Below are 15409 nucleotides of genomic sequence, written 5' to 3' on the forward strand. Positions count from 1 at the left end.
AAAAGAAAACTCGTCATCAATCCCTGCCTGTAATATGCAAACATGTGCAATACAAATACAGGGGGAGGGGGGCGATGTAACAAACAGGCGAGACTGGGAGGCTCCTTCTGAGAGTGATGAGCTTCAGACCTGCCAGGAGAGGGCGCTGCCGCTGCTGCTTTGGTCCTGTCGCTGCCTCAGTGGATCTGGGATTCCTCGCTCTGAAGAAAGAGGTTCAGGAACAGGGCACTACTAAACGCGGAAATCTCACAAGGATGAGTTAAAGGGAAGGGGTTGGGGACCCCACTAATTGGACCGGTCTGCCCTGACATCCCTGTCCCAGTACCCATCGTGACTGAGGAGAAATGAATTCTTGCTCAGATACTCTCACTCTTATCCCAAGGAGAGACTAGTGAACGGGCTTTTCATTTCGCAGCTGACATTTGTGGAGACCGCCCGAGGAAAAGCAAACCTTAATGTTGGGAGGACTTCCGCGGGGAAACGAGTGTTTTCATTTGTCAGGTTCGCTGAGTCCCTAACTGGCGATCTCCGAAATAGGTTTTAAAAAATTTTTCCTTCCTGTTGCCCCAGGAAGTGCCCACGTCATGGAGGGTGGCCGACACATTCGTTTGGCTGCTGAGGTTGGTCTTCTGACCCGAAACATACAAATCCAGGGTGATACATCATGCAGAGGCAGACTACTTGTGGGGTCCTTCAGGAAGTCCAGTGTGGAAGAATTTTCAGGTAAATTAAATTTTAAGTTACTAAGCACTATGAGTTGGATGCTATGGGACCCTCCGAAATTACAATAGTGGGAATTTTCATTTATGAAACAAAATGTTTGGAATAGATGCTCGTTTATGCTCTGAGAAGCTATGAATTTTCAGTCCTAATCTGTGCTTAATTATCAGTGTGATGTTAAAATAATATTCTAGCTATCAGCACATAGGCATATTTTTACCTCAGAAAGAAAAAAAATATATAAAGAAAAGCCATCTTCAGCAGATGTGAAATTTCCTCTGCTTTGAAACTGTAGATGATTTAATGACCACTTGAATTTTATCTCTTTCCTGGATTTCTATTACTCTTTCCCAGTAGCATGCTTTATCTGATGGCAGACCTCATCTCATGCTATAAATTAATAGTGTAAATTTAAATAAGAAGATTTCCATATTCTAGACTGCTTTAGGGATCAGTTCAATTTCTCTCATTTCCTTCAAGCTTCAGCTCTTCCGGGGTATTGTGAAATAATTTTATTGGTACCTTATTTCTGAAATTTGGGTTCCTTAAAAATGATTTCAGCGTTGTTTCCTAGTCAAATAAAGCTCCGTCTTAGAAAGTCACTGTCTACATGAATATAATAAAGGTTCTGAGAAGGCTTAGAGTAAAGGATCTAAGCACTTCCCACATATATTGAGCATGGAACAATTTTTGTGGGCACATCTGTTTTCAGTTTAGTTCAGTCGCTCAGTTGTGTCCGACTCTGCAACCCCACAGACTGCAGCATACCAGACTTCCCTCTCCATCACCAACTACCAGAGCTTGCTCAAACTCATGTCCATTGAGTCGGTGATGTCCATCTCATCCTCTGTCATCCCCTTCTCCTCCTGCCTTCAATCCTTCCCAGTATCAGGGTCTTTTCCAATGTGTCAGTTCTTCACATCAGGTGGCCAGTATGGTAAAGGATGGTGTTTGGACCTTAAGACAAAAGTTCAGGATTTCTGGTCCATAGAACAAGCTCTCTCTCCATAAACACTAGCTCCATCAGTTTCTTTCTTTCTTTTATGGCCACATGGTAAGGTATAAAGTGAAAGTGTTAGTTGCTCTCAGTCATGTCCGACTCTTTGTGACTCAATGGACTGTAGCCCACCAGGCTCCTTTGTATGCAAGATCTTAGTTTCCTGACCAGGGATTGAACTTTTGTTCCCCTTCTCGCCTCCGCATTAGAAGCATGGAGTCTTAACCACTGGACTGCAAGGGAAGTGGTTCATCACTTTTTAACAGAAGTGATCTAGATCTCCCTTCTTGGCTAGAGGACATTTGGCAGTATCTGGAGACATTTTGCTTGTCACAACTTTGGTGGAGCTTCTGCATTAGTAGTGGATGCTCAACAGCCTACAATGTGTGAGACAGTCTCCCTCAAGAAAGGATAACCTGGACCAAAATGTCAGTTATGTTGAGGTGGAGTAACCCTGCTCTGGAAGGCTAGACAAAGGCTGAGTCCTGGTCATGGTGGTGGTCATGTAAAAACAAATCTACCCTGCAATTTGTGAAGACAGAGAATTAGGAAGGGAGTGTGAGACGGGCCCCTTTACACAGTACTTGCAGTCCAGGCTAGAACCTGATCACGAGAGCAGGACAGGAGGCTGGCTCTTATAGAGGAGCACCAAAGCTGGACCCTCACCACCTGCAATGCTGGCTCGGTTCTGAGCCTCTGGCTTGCTGGTTGGGGCTCCTAAAACATCCCCAGGAAAGGGACAGAGAATCTTAATCCAGTGCTTCTTATAGACTAGGAACTGCGCTGGTTTTCATTCCTGTTTTATCTCATTGAATCCTAATATTCCTGTGAGAGAGACATTTTATCCTTGATTTTATAGATGAGGAAACAGAGTCTAGAATAAAATTGCTTGCTAATTCATAAAACTCCATTAGGAGCTATAGAACTTCTTGAGGGTAAGACAGGTTTTCAGCCCTGTTTTCTTAGTATGGTATTATAACTGCTGTGTATTAGGTCCTCAATAAAAGTGAGTGAGTTAAATGAACAGTAAGAAAAGTCATCCAGCTTGCAAGGTAACATTCAAATTCAAGCCTGATTCTAAAGCCTTTGATAAGCTTTTAATTTTGTAATCACTTTCAGTTCAGTTCAGTTCAGTCACTCAGTCATGTCCGATTCTTTGCAACCCCATGAATCACAGCATGCCAGGCCTCCCTGTCCATCACCAACTCCTGGAGTTCACGTCCATCGAGTCAGTGATGCCATCCAGCCATCTCATCCTCTGTTGTCCCCTTCTCCTCCTGCCCTCAATCCCTCCCAGCATCAGGATCTTTTCCAATGAGTCAACTCTTCGAATGAGGTGGCCAAAGTATTGGAGTTTCAGCTTCAGCATCAGTCCTTCAATGAACACCCAGGACTGATCTCCTTTAGAATGGACTGGTTGGATCTCCTTGCAGTCCAAGGGAATCTCAAGAGTCTTCTCCAACACCACAGTTCAAAGCATCAATTCTTTGGCACTCAGCTTTCTTCATAGTCCAACTCTCACATCCATACATGACCACTGGAAAATCCATAGTCTTGACTAGACGGACCTTTGTTGGCAAAGTAGTATCTCTGCTTTTGAATATGCTATCTAGATCGGTCATAACGTTCCTTCCAAGGAGTAAGTGTCTTTTAATTTCATGGCTGCAGTCACCATCTGCAGTGATTTTGGAGCCCCCCAAAATAAAGTCAGCCACTGTTTCCACTGTTTCCCCATCTATTTGCCATGAAGTGATGGGACCAGATGCCATGATCTTCGTTTTCTGAATGTTGAGCTTTAAGCCAACTTTTTCACTCTCCTCTTTCACTTTCATCAAGAGGCTTTTGAGTTCCTCTTCACTTTCTGCCATAAGGGTGGTGTCATCTGCATATCTGAGGTTATTGATATTTCTCTTGGCAATCTTGATTCCAGCTTGTGCTTCTTCCAGCCCAGCGTTTCTCATGATGTACTCTGCATAGAAGTTAAATAAGCAGGATGACAATATACAGCCTTGACATACTCCTTGGTAAAAAAGTTGCAAAGATGGTATGAAGAGTTCCTGTATACCTTTCATTCTATTTTCCCTAACATGAAAATCTAATATAACTCTGGTACATTTGTGACAGCCAGTAAATTAACCTTACTGCACTAGTGTTAACTGAACTTAAGATATTATTCCAGATTTCACATGTTTTTCCACTGTGGTCCTTTTTCTGTTTCAAAATCCAGTACAGATCCCCACATTGTATTAAGAACCCTTGCACTTTTCTGTAACATATTCCAGAGCCTGGATGATGTAAGACCTACAGGTGTAGGGTCAAGGACGCCAGCTACAGTGTTGAGTGGTTACAGGGCAGAAAAGCAGGCCAGCGCTTAACAATCCCCACTTTTAAATCAGGTTCTTCTGTCATTCCCTTCCTTCTGACCAGTAATACCCAACAAGTTATGCTCAGAATTAGGATAAACATAAAGAAAAAATAGGAAAGCAGTTGTGAACAAAATCGTTGCTTAATTCTCCATCTGAATGCTCAGATATTTTAAGTATTTACTATTGATGAGTTTTCAATTGTTGATTCGTATGCACACAGGTAAAAAGATCTTATACAATTTAAAACCATGAATTAAAACCGTGCAAGGATGACAAGAAAGAACACACTAAGTAAAACAATAATGGTACATTGCCTTGAATGAGATTCTAGAGCTGTTTTCCGGTCTGTAAGCTTTTACATGTGGACACACACTGGCATTGGTATGCTTTGTGCCAAAGTTCTCAGAGGCAGGTTCCATGACTGTTTTAGCTATGTGCTGCTAGCAAGGGTTGCTTTAAATTACATTGAAAAGTGGTATCACCCAACAAATAATTTGTAAATGTTTTCTCATTCTGTGACTATTTCCGTACCATCAGCTAGTGTGTCTCTAACCAGCATCCTCTGAGAAATCTAGATATAGTGAAATTCTGCTTGACCATTCAGAAAGACACACAGACTTCATTTGCCCTCACAGTAGTTTGGTTTTTCAATAGATTGATTTGCAAGGGTTCAGGTTTCTCATCTGTGAAAAGGGGGTGGGGAAGGTGGGGGATTAAGACTGGACTATCTTTGTGCTTTAAATACTGAAACACCACAACTCCCTTCCTTTTTAATGAGGGAAATAACCTTATAGTTTACCTTGGGCAGTAACTTTAAAAAAGAAGAATAAAGAAAAGAAGTGAGGATCAAAGTTGTGGTCTTCCTAGCTAAGGACACATGATGTCTCTTCTCGTAGCACAGGGCTGTGCTCCAGTCATGGGAATCTCAGTGCAAACCTGTTTGTTTTATTCTACCATGTCACACATACTCTCCGCTGAGCCTCCCTGGGGGTTAACAGTACAGCCTCTGCATCCGTATGCCTGGGTCCAAGTCCTAGTGTGCTGCTTAACCCATCTCTGCCTCAATTTCTTATCTGTAAAATGGAGATACCCACATCTATCATAGGATTTTTACAAAAATTAAGAGTATATATATCACACACATATACATTTATGCCTGGTATATAATTAGTGCTATATTAAAGTTAGATTTTATGTTTATTAATTCACCTCAGTTCCCCCATATTAATGTTATTATCTATTTTATCATGAGTCTATACACTGACAAATTAGTGTTCATTATATTTTTAAATCAGTTTAGTGGCTATATTTTATACTGTATTTTAACAATATCTGCTTAAAACAGAACCAGTAAAATCCCCAATAAGACTAAATATTCATTGTACTCCCCTGACATTAAAAAAATGTAGAAAATCCTCTTATTGTGAAAAGGAAACAGGAAATATAATGTGGCTAGGATAACAATACAGGAAAAGAAAATTCAGAGTCTTTAAGGTCACTTAAAAATATATGATTGGCTTTATCATGTCTTCATAAAGAAGAATGTTATGTTTCTGGACATATATTGAGCAGAAGTTTTGTACTTATACTCTTCTTTAAAAATGATTAAGATGTTGTATATAGTTAGCCATTATTTTCTTTCATATAATATCTCTGTGGGTAAAGCTGTGACCCTTCACATGGGGTTACCAAAAAGGGACATGACTTTGGGGTGAGTGGCCAGGAAGCCATATTCCCTTCATTCTTAGTTGGTTCCTTGACCCAATCCTGAAGATGGGTACCCAGAATCTTTAAACTAGCTGTGCCCATCCCCAAAGCCTCTCTCCTTCCCCTGTCTTCCTATCATCTTCCTCTCCATCCTATGACCAGACTCTTAAGAATGTACAGGGAACTTTTCAGAAAGTACCGTGATATTTTTTAATGATTCAGGTTTTGTTAGTGAGACTCAATGACATAAAATATAGTGCTGGTGTTAAAACTAAACTATGATATTTTATGAAAAATCTGCATGTCCTGATGCCACTGAATGGACCATCCTTCTGACTCTTGAGGGGACAAAACAAGTACCTGCTAATGTGCACTTTGCTTGCAGGTATCCTTCAACTTTTCAATGTGGAAATTCAGAACTTTGGGTCACCGCTGTATTCATCCATTGAACTCACTGATGTGTCAGCAGGATCCTGGATAATATCTTCTAGTCTGCACCAAAGCTGCGGTGGGGGCATCCATGCAGCTGCCAGTCAGGGGATCATTTTAAATGACAATGTGGTGTTTAGCACTGCTGGCCATGGCATTGATCTGGAGGGTCAGGGCTATTCTCTCTCTAAAAACCTTGTGGTTCTGATGACACAGTCAGCATGGTCTCCTGTTTGGGTGGCAGGAATCAAAGTGAATGAGGCAAAGAACACCCGTCTCCATGGCAACGTTGTGGCAGGCTCTGAGAGACTTGGTTTTCACATCCAAGGCCACAGGTGTTCCTCTCCTGAATCTCTTTGGTCTGACAACGTGGCCCACTCAAGTCTTCATGGCCTTCATCTCTATAAGGGGAGTGGACTTGATAACTGCACTGGTATTTCTGGCTTCTTGGCTTTCAAGAACTTTGACTATGGTGCTATGCTCCAAGTGGAGAACAGCATGGAAATAGAGAACCTCACTCTGGTAGACAATACTGTTGGCCTTTTCACAGCAGTTTATGTGTCTTCTGCTCCATGGTATTATATCAGAAATCTACAGATTGTGCTTAGGAATTCAGTCATTGTGGCCACTAGCTCATCTTTTGACTGCATTCAAGACAGAGTTAAACCACATTCTGCCAACTTGACATCACCTGATCGATCTCCTTCCAATCCCAGAGGGGGTCGAGTTGGTATTCTGTGGCCGGTATTCACCTCAGAACCAAATCGGTGGCCTCAGGAGCCATGGCACAAAGTGAGGAACAGCCATTTGATTTCAGGCATCATGAAACTTCAAGGTAAGAATTTTGGGTTTCCAAGCAATGTAGTCTAATACATCTGTGCATAAAACCCATAGAAGCTTTAATAGCATCTTGAAAGTGTATCACCAAAGGGTACAGTATAGTTTGGTGCTTGCTGTCCAGTTGATCAGCTACTGGGCATTGATAACCACAGGGGTGGTTTATTAATATAATGACAGTGAGTGGTTCATTGAGGAACAAAATTGGGTCATTAGTAGAGATGAGCCTCAAGCCTGCCGTACAGGGTGAAGTAAATAAAAAAGAGAAAAATATTGTATAGTAATAAATGTTTGTGGAATCTAGAAAAATGGTACAGATGAACCTAGTTCCAGGGCAGGAATAGAGATGCAGATATAGAGCATGGACCTGTCAACACAGGGTCGGAGAGGGAAGGGTGGGAGATTAGGTTTGATGAAAATACACTGCTGTGTGTAAAACAGATAGTGGGAACAGAAAGCTCAACTCAATGCTCTGTGTTGACCTGGAAGGATGGGATGGGGGTGTGAGGTTCAAGAAGGATGGTATATATGTGGAGTTGGCTTAGTTGCTAAGTTGTGTCCTACTCTTGTGACCCAATGGACTGTAGCCTGCCAGACTTTTCTGTCCGTGGGATTCTCCAGGCAAGAATACTGGAGTGGGTTGCCATTTCCTTCTCCTGGGGATCTTTCTGACCCAGGGATTGAACCTGGGGCTCCTGCATTGCAGGCAGGCTCTTTACCAACTGAGCTACAAGGGAAGCCCAAGATTGTGAATATACATACACACACACACACACACACACTTTGCTGATTCACTTTACTGTACAGCAGAGACTAACACAAAATTGTAAAGCAATTATATTCCAATAATAAAAAATAGAAAAAAGTCACTGCTCTATACACATTGAAGAGCTTTCACAGGGAAATATTTAATTTGATTATATGCCTGGTGTTGTTTTTCCTATCACACAGGGGAGGAAATTGATACAAGGAGGTTGTGCCTCAGTGAGGTTGTTAAGAATCTGGTGGGGCAGCCAGGATTAAATTGCGTTATACTGCAACCTATGCAGAAAATCTCTCTCAGATCTCTTTTATACTATTGTGTTCACTCCCCATTCAATTATGACCAAAACTTTTATGGAAAGTACTGCTTGTAAGATGCCAGTGTGTTGGAATGCTCTTCTATTTTGCATACAATGTCCAAGCCTTCAAGAATTAAGGGTATTTTAAGTCAAGATTTATGTAAACTCCTGGAACTATGCTGGGCAGTAACTGAAACTTACTCCTGGACATTAGTCTATGAATATTTAGTTATGTAGTCTGTATTTGTGGCTGGTTGTTTACATGATATAATGTTATAATATTAATACTTTGTAAACATTTTTTTTTCAGATGTGACCTTTTCTAGTTTTGTGAAGAGTTGCTATAGTGATGATCTAGATGTTTGCATTCTGCCCAATGCAGAGAACACTGGAATCGTACCTCCAATAATGGCAGAGAGGACCAGTATGCTAAAGATCAAAGATAAAAACAAGTTCTACTTTCTTCCTTTACAAAAAAGGTACCAGTTTTGGTATTTATAGTAAGCCATATTTATGGAGGATTTGGTAGTTCTCCAAGTACCTGAATATGTTTTTTAAACAAGGATAAAATCATCAATGAGATTAGAGATAAGCCTTTCTAGAAAGATACACTAGATTGATTGGCCCCAATTCTTTCCCCTCCCATATCCATGCCTTTGAGGTATGATTTTTGCACTCTCTGTCACTAAACAGAGACTGTTTCTCACATCCTTGAATCGGGAATATGCCCTGCTATGTCCTCTGGCAGACACAAGAGGCAGAAGTACTGAATTGCAAGTTTTATTGATATTAATTTTCTTTTATCTTTGTTAGAGATACTTCTCTGGGATGTTTTCAGAATCAATGGTAAAAATTGACCCTAATTCTTGAATCTTCTGTGGAGTACAGCATCACCAGTCTTCAGAAGGCGGTTTGGGAGCCCTTGTGCAGGGACTGGTGGGGAAGGAGACCATGGCTGCTGTCAGGAATCCCTAAAATGAATGATATGAGTCATATTTATACTCAGACCAGGCCTAACTACTACTATTCATGAACAAATGATCTTAGAGTTGCATTAAAAAATCTCTTGATTTTTTCCTTGTCTGAAAACTAGACAAGGAATTGTTTTTTCTCTTTGCCATGAGAGGGAGTGGGAAAGTCAGAAGGAGGGAGAATGGATTGCTTTATCTCTCCTGTAACACTGGGGAAACTTTAGTTGTAATAAAAGAATCAGGAAATCCCACCTTAGTTAGAAAGTTTGTATGTTTGGTCCAGCACCAGTCTCTTTTTGATGCTCTCCCCTGAACCATTTTTAGAACCTCAACATTATTAGGTGTACAACTTGTGTTATTCTGTCATTTATTTTTCTATTGTCCAGTCTTCCTTTTGTTCATGTCTTACTTATGGGATGAAATAGTTTTAAAGCTAAATGATACTAGTATTTGATTCTTTGTTCTATTAATACCTGACACATGGTATACATGCAACAAATAATTAATATTATTACTAATGGTATCTAAAAATATTAGCCCCAGAGGAAATTGCATTGATTCTCTGTAATTTAGTGTTATAATTGCCAATAACTTGTTTATATGCCCTGCTTGACTCTAAATTCTGGTGCCTATCTTTATCACCATTGTATTCCCCAATGTACAAGTATTAGGTTTTCACTAGATATTTGTTGAATGTAAACATCTTTTTTTTCTACATTATATATGGTACAAGTATAATTGATATTTATAATGATAATCTTAAAATACTGCAAGTCCCCAAAGTTCCATAAAGCAATGATTACCTTATGTTTAGTAAATATTAGAAACAAATTTATTGTGTCTTTCATTTTAGAAAACTAGTGATCTGTGTTAAGATTATATAACTTGATATCCAGAATATTTGGTTAATGTCTTTCTTCTTGACCAAATAACTGTGCAATATCTTTTCCTATCATTTTATTTCTTACCTATGCACACATTATTAGTAATAAAATTTTGTTGAATTTATTTTTCACAGTGTCAGCACTACCAATGTATGTTTTCTTTTTGCTGCTTATCCTGGAAATGAGACAGTTGCTTTCTATCGATATCCACAGGAAAGATTTAGAAACACTGGTCTGCTCTGAATCAGATTGTGAAAGCCCTGGAAAATATCTCTTTAAGGATCTGGATGGGAGAGCCCTGGGTCTGCCTCCACCAGTTTCTGTATTTCCTAAAACTGAAGGAGAATGGACTGGATCCTTCTTCAACACAGGTCAGTGCGTTCTATGTGAACTTGACAACTCTAGCGGGGAGCATGAACAGAACTGCGATGGTTTGGTTGTGTGGTCCAGGGCAACAGCATATACTGGAAAAGAACTGAGCTATAGAGTTGGAGTCTGTGCCATTGAGCTGCCCAACTCACGTCTATCTCAGACATGAAATGAGGTGAGAGTCACTCAGTCACGTCCGACTAAATTCTCCAGGCCAAAATACTGGAAAGGGGAGCCTTTCCCTTCTCTAGGGGATCTTCCCAGCCCAGGGATCGAACCCAGGTCTCCCGCATTGCAGGTGGATTCTTTAGCAGCTGCATCACAAGGGAAGCCCAGGAATATTGGTTGCTTTACAGCTGTCACTTAATAGCTCACCAGCTGTCACCACACCACTGTTTTGCCCTCCATGAGACCGCCTGTGGTCCGTGTCAAAGGTACCATTCCTGACACCTCCCTGTGTACTGGTGAAAGGAACAGTCCTCTCACTAGCTTGGTCACCTGGGCCTGCAGTATTTCACAATGTCTGCCTTGGAAGCCAGTCCTCTGGCTTCTGAATCCATCTTTCTCTTCCATCAGAACTAAATGCTTTCATTCTGGAAAGGGTGGTAGAGTAGATGGCATGTTTTCTTTTTTGCCTTCCCTTTCTCTATCTTCTAATTATCCTTGGGGGACTGTGATCAAATTCCTTCTTCTTCTTGCTTTTACAACTTAAGCCCATTCGGCTATCAGTTTTGATTGCTGGACCCCTGGAGAGATCATCATCTCTTTACTTCCACAAACAATGCGACTTTGAGTTTACATTTTCATTAAGGTGAAAACTACAGCAAATAAATCCAAAAAACTTCCCCAGATTTCTTCCCACTTCACTGGTTGATTCTTTTCAGACTTCTTTTCTAGGCTCCCTTTCTCTTTTGGGACTTCCTTGGTGGCTCAGATGGTAAAGGATCCACCTGCAATGCAGGACACCCAGGTTCGATCTCTGGGTGGGGAAGATCCCCTGGAGAAGGGAATGGCAACCCACTGCAGTATTCTTGCCTGGAGAATCCCATGGACGGAGGAGCCTCATCTGTGGGGTTGCAAAAAGTTGGACATGACTGAGCAACTAACTCTTTCACTTTTGCTTACTCTTTTGAAGTTCTGAATATTTCAAGACATCCTCAGACCTCTTCTTTTCCTATCATGCCCCCAAGTCCAGAGTTGAAAGTACCATTTAATGTTGATGACCTCCAATGTATATCTCCATCCCAAACTCCTCCATGAACTGTGGTATGTTATATCCAAATGACATCTGGGAAGTATAATTAGCATGTCAGATTCAACATGGCCCCAAATGGAATTCTTGAACTCTGTCCCCATCCACAGCTTGTTTCTTGTCTAGTTGACCCTACCTCAATCATTAATACCATCATTCTTTCAATAAATCCTTAGGTGGTTGCCTACCATAAGGTGTTGAAAAGCTGTGTATTTTATTTTTTCACTACTCTTTGTCTTGGTTGTGAAACATGATTCAGTGGTGATACTCCAATAGGTATTATTACATTATACTCCAATAGATATTATTACATGTTGCTTACCATCAGTGTGTGGACAAGTTTGAGCATGTGTGTGAGTGGCTGAAGGTATATTGGAGGTGTGTAGGATGGACTGCCTTAAACGCCTGATGTTTTAAAGCTTTATAACATTTTATTTTATTTTTTTTCCTGTTTAACAATTTATTATTTATTTATTTTAATTTTATTTTATTTTTTAACTTTACAATGTTGTATTGGTTTTGCCATATATCAACATGAATCTGCCACAGGTATACACATGTTCCCCATCCTGAACCCTCCTCCCTCCCCGTACCATCGCTCTGGGTCGTCCCAGTGCACCAGCCCCAAGCATCCAGTATCATGCATCGAACCTGGACTGGCAACTCATTTCATATATGATATTATACATGTTTCAGTGCCATTCTCCCAAATCATCCCACCCTCTCCCTCTCCCACAGAGTCCAAAAGACTGTTCTATACATCAGTGTCTCTTTTGCTGTCTCATATACAGGGTTATATCTTGTTACCATCTTTCTAAATTCCATATATATGCGTTAGTATACTGTATTGGTGTTTTTCTTTTTGGCTTACTTCACCCTATATAATAGGCTCCAGTTTCATCCACCTCATTAGAACTGATGCAGAGAAAGCCTTTGACAAAATTCAACATCCATTTATGATAAAAACTCTCCAGAAAGCAGGAATAGAAGGAACATACCTCAACATAATAAAAGCTATATATGACAAACCCACAGCAAACATTATCCTCAATGGTGAAAAATTGAAAGCATTTCCCCTAAAGTCAGGAACAAGACAAGGGTGCCCACTTTCACCATTACTAGTCAACATAGTTTTGGAAGTTTTGGCCACAGCAGTCAGAGCAGAAAAAGAATTAAAAGGAATCCAAATTGGAAAAGAAGAAGTAAAACTCTCATTGTTTGCAGATGACATAATCCTCTACATAGAATACCCTGAAGACTCTACCAGAGAATTACTAGAACTAATCAATGAATATAGTAAAGTTGCAGGATATAAAATCAACACACAGAAATCCCTTGAATTCCTATACACTAATAATGAGAAAATAGAAAGAGAAATTAAGGAAACAATTCCATTCACCATTGCAATGAAAAGAATAAAATACTAAGGAATATATCTACCTAAAGAAACTAATATATATATTAGTTTATATATTATATTTTCTACATATATAGAAAACTATAAAACACTGGTGAAAGAAATCAAAGAGGACACTAATAGATGGAGAAATATACCATATTCATGGATTGGAAGAATCAATATAGTGAAAATGAGTATACTACCCAAAGCAATTTATAGATTCAATGCAATCCCTATCAAGCTACCAATGGTATTCTTCACAGAGCTAGAACAAATAATTTCACAATTTGTATGGAAATACAAAAAACCTCAAATAGCAAAAGCAATCTTGAGAAAGAAGAATGGAACTGGAGGAATCAACCTGCCTGACTTCAGGCTCTACTACAAAGCCACAGTCATCAAGACAGTATGGTACTGGCACAAAGACAGAAATATAGATCAATGGAGCAAAATAGAAAGCCCAGAGATAAATCCAAGCACCTATGGACACCTTATCTTTGACAAAGGAGGCAAGAATATACAATGGATTAAAGACAATCTCTTTAACAAGTGGTGCTGGGAAAACTGGTCAACCACTTGTAAAAGAATGAAACTAGAACACTTTCTAACACCATACACAAAAATAAACTCAAAATGGATTAAAGATCTAAACATAAGACCAGAAACTATAAAACTCTTAGAGGATAACATAGGCAAAACACTTTCCGACATACATCACAGCAGGATCCTCTATGACCCACCTCCCAGAATATTGGAAATAAAAGCAAAAATAAACAAATGGGACCTAATTAAACTTAAAAGTTTCTGCACAACAAAGGAAACTCTAAGCAAGGTGAAAAGACAGCCTTCAGAATGGGAGAAAATAATAGCAAATGAAGCAACTGACAAACAACTAATCTCAAAAATATACAAGCAACTCCTACAGCTCAATTCCAGAAAAATATATGACCCAATCAAAAAATGGGCCAAAGAACTAAATAGAAATTTCTCCAAAGAAGACCTATAGATGGCTAACAAACACATGAAAAGATGCTCAACATCACTCATTATCAGAGAAATGCAAATCAAAACCACTATGAGGTACCATTTCACGCCAGTCAGAATGGATGCGATCCAAAAGTCTACAAGCAATAAATGCTGGAGAGGGTGTGGAGAAAAGGGAACCCTCTTACACTGTTGGTGGGAATGCAAACTAGTACAGCCACTATGGAGAACAGTGTGGAGATTCCTTAAAAAACTGGAAATAGAACTGCCTTATGATCCAGCAATCCCACTGCTGGGCATACACACTGAGGAAACCAGAAGGGAAAGAGACACGTGTACCCCAATGTTCATCGCAGCACTGTTTATAATAGCCAGGACATGGAAGCAACCTAGACGTCCATCAGCAGATGAATGGATAAGAAAGCTGTGGCACATACACACAATGGAGTGTTACCCAGCTTTATAACATTTTAAATGAAGATGCTGTAGGCTCCAGCTGCAGGATTCCTATAACAGTATCTGCTGTTTACTGTGCTATAAGTACAATCTGCATCTTCTTGCCATGAAGGAGACGGCACAGTAAATGGTGCCTTCTGGGTATCAACAGGATTGGAGTGTTTTTCTGTGACTTCCAAAATAGGAATACATCCCTTCTTCTCTAATTCAAGTCCCTTTTCATTTTTTAAACCATTCTTTTTTGCTACTTTCCAATTCTTGTCCACAATCTGGTGGAGGATAGAAGGACAAATTTAATTTTAAGAGAGTAAAAATGTATTTTGTATTTTCCTCTTCACGACAAGAATCTGTGATCATCTATAAAACAGTGGAAACAGTCCAAAAAGATTAAAATGGAGGCTGCTGGAACCAGCTCTTCTATTTATTCCAAATGGCATTGAGCTGAACACACCCTTTTGACGTTTTTCCATTTTATTAACAAACACTTTGGAGTCCATTGCCTTTGAGGTTTATTTTTAATTTGAAAAATACAGATTTTATTTGCACATAGAAGTTCACGTGAAAAATTCAGACAGATATCCACAGGTCCCGACATACTGTCTTATGCTCTGGTGTTGGGAGCAAAAATTATCCATGTGGATCAGCTGTGAGCAATACTGTGCCAGTGGGTTCTGCTATCTGTGTAATGCAGGGTGTGTAGCCAGGGGAAAAGTGAGCTGTTAATTTTGTTTTGTACTTATCTGTAAGTTTGCATGTGCAGCCAGTGTTGAAACACACATGGCAACAGAGTGTAAGACAGTTAATCCCAAGCAGGAGAGCCTCTAAAAACCATTTGCATTTTATTCTGGAAAGAATTTCTTTTGAACATGGAGGCATTTGATCATCTGAAAATCTAAAATTATTTATAAAAACAGAGGCTTGAAATGAATAACTTCTTTAGGTAGAACTAGACAGGTACTAGAACTTTTTACCCTGGC

At 39.9% G+C, this 15409-nt stretch overlaps 1 protein-coding gene across 4 annotated transcripts in view; it reads left to right on the top strand.

Moving 5' to 3' along the window:
• The window catches only part of PKHD1 (PKHD1 ciliary IPT domain containing fibrocystin/polyductin), a 445850-nt gene that overhangs the window by 319596 nt on the left and 110845 nt on the right, over window positions 1-15409 (top strand). For all 4 annotated transcript variants that reach the window (XM_044929073.2, XM_044929075.2, XM_044929078.2 and 1 more), the window contains 4 exons: window positions 571-723; window positions 6176-7054; window positions 8428-8596; window positions 10186-10343. In XM_044929073.2, coding sequence (XP_044785008.2) covers window positions 571-723; window positions 6176-7054; window positions 8428-8596; window positions 10186-10343 — 1359 coding nt within the window. The remainder of the gene's footprint in view (window positions 1-570; window positions 724-6175; window positions 7055-8427; window positions 8597-10185; window positions 10344-15409) is intronic.

The sequence above is a fragment of the Bubalus bubalis genome, chromosome 2 (assembly GCF_019923935.1).
Source record: "Bubalus bubalis isolate 160015118507 breed Murrah chromosome 2, NDDB_SH_1, whole genome shotgun sequence".
Classification (NCBI taxonomy): Eukaryota; Metazoa; Chordata; class Mammalia; order Artiodactyla; family Bovidae; genus Bubalus; species Bubalus bubalis.